The following is a 7,126-nucleotide window of genomic DNA, read 5'->3' as shown; positions in this document are numbered from 1 at the left end:
GTAACATTATTATTAATTCGACATCATAATTACCATAAAAATAATTAATTGTAAAACTTTTAATTTAATTGAAATTTGAAACGGACATGAGGTTACGTCGTATGTTACTGTATGAATTTTAATGAATATCGAATATAATATTTTCGGGAGGCGCATTTTTTTTTTAATTTTGTGTATATTTAGAAATGGTATATTTCCATTTATATGGTTTGGGTTATTACTTGTTGAACAAATAAGTTGAAGATATAGGTTTTCAAACACACAAATTCTCATTTATTGAGACAAAATTGTATTTGTTATAATTGAGCATATATGCCATTCATTAATTAATTAGCGGCTAAAATATTACTTTTAAATTTAAATTATTTACACCAATATAAAATTCAATTTCAGAACACTTTACAAAGGAAATAATTATGGAATTGGTATTGGGGGTAATTTAAGATCTGGAGATAATCTGATGTAAAAGCATATCTGATAAATCAGTCAAAAGTGAATTCATACAAACAAATTATAAGATAGAGATCCTTATAAGATCTTAGTAACAGCTGATCACAAATAAATAATAAAAATCGAAATTTGGAAAAATTTGGATTCCATATCAATTGTAAAAATTCATTATACTAATAATATCATGAAAATTCTATGAGGCTCCATCTCGAGATTTATTCTATGCTCGCTCCATCTATCGAGAAAAATGGTTTTAATTATTAACGAATTAATTGTTTCTACATTTCATCACTCAGATTAATTAAATTTTCTTCCATTTTATAATTTGTATTTGAAATTTTTTTAAGTTCTCTAACAATATTGTTAATTTAATAAAATTTTTTGACTTATAATTCTAATTTTGATTGACAGCATTTTATAATATCTAAAATTTTTTTACAAATTCTTAAAATGAAAATGGTTTATAATTATAGCGCCTACTATTTACAGGTAAAGCATTGCCCTAGTAGCTCAGCTTTATGTTTAGATCTGCCAAAATAGGATGTTTGGATAAAAAAAAATACGTTACAAAATCGTAGCATGTCTAAATATCTAAAACATTGTTAAAATTTTGTTTATATGCTACAAAATTATTCCAAGTTTTAAAAAAACCATAATTTGTTGCTCCTGGTTACATTTTTGTATACATGTACATATAACTAATATCATATAATCAAGAAATCTACAAAGGTAAAATTTTTAATTATTAAAGATCGTCTATAATTATGCAAAGAATTATTTTTAAGATTTTAGTTATAGAAGGGCCTAAAAAGCAGCAATTAAATGCCTTTAATTGTTCATTTTTCTTATATAATATACGAAAATAAAAAAAAAATATTAAGGAAATGAAAAGGAACTACTTCTTCAATAGTTTTATTCAAACTAAAAAATAATTTCAATTGAAAAATAAATTGAGGAAAAACATACGAATTATATCGAAGTTGGGTCGATTGAAGCGGTTCGAAAATTTTTTTAATGCGGTACCCTTATATTTACCCGAGCAGTGTTTAATATATTAAAATTTTGTTAAAAGGATATTACAAATTTCATAAAGAATTTTAATTTTTTAAATTTATTTATTTGTAAATAATTTCTACTATAGAACTTGAAGTAAATATTATTATTTAAAATATATCAATGTGCAAACACACTTTATTATTATACAAATATAATTAATTACATTATGATTATAAATTTAATTTTCTTAAGGAATAATTATCATCAAATCGAAATTTAAAAATATGCAATTATAATAAATAACAGACATACGATTTTTGATTCATATTAAAATTTTCCTAAAAGTATGCAATTTTTTTGAATTATAGAATGTTTGAGTTATAGAATGTAATCTCAAGGTTTTTGATTATCAAAATTATTCTGTTTTTGATTATCAAAATGTTTATAATCAAATTTAATTAATAAATTTATTAATGAGTAGATGTATAAATTGTTATATATATAAGTAGTAGGACTATAAGAAATAAATAAATACATATCTAAATCTGAATCATACGCATCTATGTAGTATTTTTAAGAATATAATATTACATTATGTAAATATGAACCTATATACAGTAAGTATTCGATTTGTAATATTTTATAATATAACACTTACTTCAGTTACAAAATGAAATAAAAAAAGTTTAAATAATTTTTATTTTGTTCTTTAAAAATATTTTAAATTTATTGCAGAAATTATTGCAGTAATCAGAAATCTTGCAGTATTCTGAATTTTTACTCAAAATGTTGAAGTGCATGAAAAACAGTATTCATTAAAAATGACAATAAAAATAGTGTTGAAATAGTTCAACTTTATTTTCATTCTCATACAAACTTTTTCCTTTCAAACCCACTTTTTTGAATCTAAAAATTTCATATCACGCGATATTACTGTGTTACATAAAGTCAAGTAACTTTTGTTATTAATTAATTAATATTTTTCTAAGTTAAAAGTATGAACGATAAGTTTGATGACCGTTAATATGACATTATGTTTGTTTTGTAATTCTTATATTTAACAATAAGAATAACAAAAAAAATATTTGAAAAATCAAAATTAATGCTAATTGATTTTGTCAAAAATTTCATGGTTAATTATTTAATTAAAATGAAATTTGCAATGCTTTAATATTTGTAGATTCTTTGTCAGAATTGTCATATTATTGTGACACATAAAATGCGATTTTTGCAAATTTTTCCGTTCGTAATATGAAAAAAAAAATATGTTTTTTTAACACAAAAGTATTAGAAATTTTTGAAATGGAAAATTTTATTCAATCATGCCACCTTCTTTTAAAATAATATTCTTATAGCTATACCACTTTTTTTTTTTTGAAAACGGAATAAAGGTACAAATTGAAACGTTAATTATATTATTATTATTTTTAATTGTTTTTTTTTTTTATTGTTAATTAATAAATTGAAAATAACATAATTTTAAGAAAAATATTTGTTAAATAAATTATAAAATTTTATAATATAGAGAGAAAAAAAAAATTTCATTCTTAATAAAATTCTAATTTTACAGTGAAATAAAAAACCTGATTTCAAATTGACGTATTAAAAATTATTGTGCTATATTTTTGGAAAATAAAATAATATGCGAGATATACAGTCAGACCTGTCGAAATAAGCACAAAATAAAATTAAATAATTTTCGTTGTTCATATCTGATTGCTCTTGTAAGTCTATATATAAGCATATGCAAGTATATAACATAGTTTCAAAGCGAATTTTCAATTAATGTGATTTAGCAATAAATTAGGAGCCATATACGAGTAACATGTGGTAGAGGGTCAAAAATGAGTAAAATTTTTATTCGGAATTAAAAATAGTGACAATTTATTAATTTTTCAAATTTTATTAGATCCTTTAAAAAGTTGACATAGGAATGGTTTTCTTGCCATACCATAAAAGATGTTTAATGACTTAAGCTTAAGCAGCTGTGTAAAAAGGTGTATATTCAGATTTTGTAAAGAGCATTTTGAAATATTCAAAAAATTTTACGAGAAATTATTGGGACAAAAGAAAACCAAAAAAATTAAAATGACTGTAACAAAAACTTAGATATGTTAAAATTTCGCCCAATTTTCTCAAAATTCCTGTAGCTCGAAATCGGCTGCGATTTGACACTAGGTTCCGAACAAAAACTTTACTCATTTTTGAACCCTAACCATTACCAATGATATATGGCTCCTAACTTGTTGCTGAATCACCGTGTATATAGATATAAATTCCGAAAGGGAATTATATATATGTAATTGAACTCATTTCTACAGTAATGTTTGAAATGAGTTGTTATTCAAAAAGAACGCCGTGTAATGAGATATGAGTAAATAGTATAAATAAGTATACAAAGTAAGAATAACGAAACATTGTTTTTAGGGAAAATGAAAAAATTATGATTTTGGCGAATTTATGAATAAAAATCTCAAAAAATGAATGAAATCAATTTTTTTGTCCCAATGTATGCGTTGCATTTACTTGTTATGAATAGTTATTCATAAGTAACTAAAACTGAGTACATCGACATTATTTCGAACAAATGCATAGATGATCTGTGCAGTTATGTTAATTTTTTCCGGAAAATAATATTTACAATGATTTACAACAGATGGATCGTGCTTTTTCAGAGTTATTAATTTTATTATTTGAAATATCTTTTTTTTAAAATGACATTTGAACAACAAAAATTTATAATTTAACAAATTTTAAATTTTTTTTGGTAGGCTACTAAACCAATAAGAAACTGGCAGTGCCAATAATCTAAAGCACTAACAAGATGTTTTAAAAACCAAAAAGATACGAATATTTTTGAACGATTCAACGCCATTGCATTTGTTAATAATTTTCAAATAATTTTGTATTCTGAGGCATTTAGAATTTTCTTTAATATCTGTATTTGATGTCAAAGATGAGTTTGATGTTGAATCAAACTTATAGAAGCAAACTTTCAAAAGCTTTTTAATTAAAAATCTAGAATTTTTGAAAATTTTATTTTACTTACATTTCAAAATATACGAAAAACAATAAATGCTAAATGTCCCATTATTTGCCTACTTCAGTTACTTCCATTTGTCAGCAACTAGTTTTATTTATCTATATTTTGTTAACTAAAATAAAGTTTTATTAATGTTTTGTAAAATAAATTTAATTTTTGCATTGTAAACTAAAATCCTAAGCATCTGTTGTTAGTACTTATATACAGAAGCAGACCGTTCCATTTACAAACTACTTTAATATAGGCTTGTAAGTAGTTTGAACATCTAAATGGAAGGTATAGTTGTTGTACTACGGATTTGCATATGTCTGAATGTTACTGTGTATTATGACTGTATTTTTAAGGGAAAAGAATAAAATTTTAGGAGATCATAACAAATCTATATAAAATACTGAAATAATTAAACAAAATATTGCATTGATATAGATACATAAAAGATAAAAATTTATAAAATTAATAGAAATTATTAATTTGTGAGAAAAATACCAAATAATAGTCGACAAAATTCTCTAAAATTTTATTAATAAGTGATTACTGGCAGTACTCAATGTCATCTTCCAAATTTCAAGTTTGTTTATTTTGTTTCCAAATTTTTTAAATTCGTGTTATGATAAGAAAATTCTAAGCTTTAATTATATTATCTCTTTTCAGTTATAGTCTGAATAAAATTGATTATTTGGTAAAATTTAAAGATGCGAATCCAACTTAATTTTATATGATTTAATATACATACATATGTACATAGACAATGTTAAACATTTTTGATAAAGTTTTGTAGTAAATTCTGTGGAAATTAGCCAAATGCCGATATTAGGAAATTTTGTAAATCGCATTAAGGTAAATATCGGACTTTGCAGCTTCGTAAAATTCATTTGTTAGGTTAATCTGCTTTTTTAAATTAGCTTATGTTTATCTCTAACTCAAGTTGGCCAAAAAATGGGCTATCGGGTTTTGGAAAATTTCCACAGAATTATTAATATAAAATTTGAAATTAATTTCTTTTATATTACTAGATTCCAATTGTTTTCGGAGTACATGATTTAAAATTTACGAGTTTTCTCCAAGTCTTTAAAAATCAAGAAAAAAAATGTTCTGACGGTACTTTTAAAATTTTAATAAGATTTGATTTTCATTCCGTCAATTGTAGATTATAGTTCCATGTACTAATTTAAGTACCAAAAATTTTTTTCGTGATTTAAATAATTTGTGAATTAGTTTGCATCTCTAATATCTACTATACGCTCAAGTTTAATAAGTTTTATTAAAAATATTGTATCATTTCATTCATTTAGTAAATTGAGAAGCTTGGTGATTTGTGGTCAAAATAAATAATTAAATTAATCCTGTAATTAAAATATATTTAATATTTCGTCATTTGAAATTTGAAATCAATAATGATTGGGAATGGTTTACTTAGAACTATAATATTTCAGTTAATATTTTTGATTTTTTTTGGCATTTTGATATGTGCTTTTCCAAATCCAGAAAATATTTCAGAAGTTTTAATTCAAAATAATATTAAAAATAATGAAATAATTGAAGATAACATCAAAAATAAGGATGATGATTCAAAATTTGAACGTGTTCGCTCATCAAATTTAAGCTCTATTGTGAAAGAACATATTGAAAATATTAATAAATATTTGAATAAATCAGCTGATCCATGTGAAGATTTTCATGAATATGCCTGTGGAAATTGGCAAAAATATCATAAAATTCCTCCAGATCATGCATCATACGATTTATTTCATAAATTAAATGATAAATTACGACAATCCTTGCACGATATTTTAACAATACAAACCAATTTAATTAAATCAGATTCTGAAGAAACAAGTATAGAAAAAGTTGGAATATTTTTTGAATCATGTGTTGATACTGATAAAATAAATGAAAGAAAATCGGAACCATTATTAGAATTTTTAAAGAAACTTGGTGGATTTCCATTGTTAGATGAAAATTGGTCGGAAAATACTTTTAATATAGAAAAAATATTAATAGAAATGTCACTTTATGATATGCAAACATTTTTTGCAGTCTCTATATTTCCAGATTTAAGAAATTCTGTTGATTCTGGCAAATATTTAATTTATGTATGGGATATTGATTTAGGATTACCATATAGTTCAGATTATTTAGATTCAGATTATGAGGAACGTTTAACTGCATATCGCATTTATATGACGGAAACATTAAAAGTTTTAAATGCTAATGATAAAAAAATAGAAAAAGTTGTTAAAGAAATTATTGATTTAGAAACAAGAATAATAAATGAGACGAATACAAGAGGATTATCAGTTGAAGAACAATTTATTCCAAAGACAATTGGTATTTTAAATAAAGATTATCCAAAATTCAATTGGTCTTTTTATTTTAACACGCTTTTCAATCGAAATTTTACTGAGGACACAAAAATTATTTTCTTTACTGGACCAAATATACAGGAAACTTATGACATTTTATTTGAAACGGAGAAAAGGATAATGGCTAATTATTTTAATTGGGTAGCCATTAATAAACTTTCGAAATATTTAGGTAAGAAATTCAATACTTTTCGCAACTAAAATTAATGAACTTACGGTTTTTAAAGTTACTTTAACTATAGTTTGTCAATTTTTTGAATGAATTTTTATGAAT

At 23.3% G+C, this 7,126-nt stretch overlaps 1 protein-coding gene across 1 annotated transcript; it reads left to right on the top strand.

Moving 5' to 3' along the window:
* Positions 1-5,883: 5,883 nt before the first annotated feature.
* LOC129613361 (neprilysin-11-like) lies at positions 5,884-7,114 on the top strand. The gene is made up of 4 exons (XM_055527376.1): positions 5,884-6,325; positions 6,407-6,646; positions 6,746-7,024; positions 7,095-7,114. The coding sequence occupies exons 1-4, from the start codon at positions 5,884-5,886 to the stop codon at positions 7,112-7,114; spliced, it is 981 nt and encodes a 326-aa protein (XP_055383351.1).
* The last annotated feature ends 12 nt before the right edge of the window (positions 7,115-7,126 follow it).

This window comes from Condylostylus longicornis, unplaced genomic scaffold (assembly GCF_029603195.1).
Source record: "Condylostylus longicornis isolate FDR11 unplaced genomic scaffold, ASM2960319v2 ptg000004l, whole genome shotgun sequence".
Lineage (NCBI taxonomy): Eukaryota > Metazoa > Arthropoda > Insecta > Diptera > Dolichopodidae > Condylostylus > Condylostylus longicornis.
The sequence above is the reverse complement of the archived record's forward strand: the minus strand, read 5'-3'. Positions and strand labels throughout refer to the sequence as shown.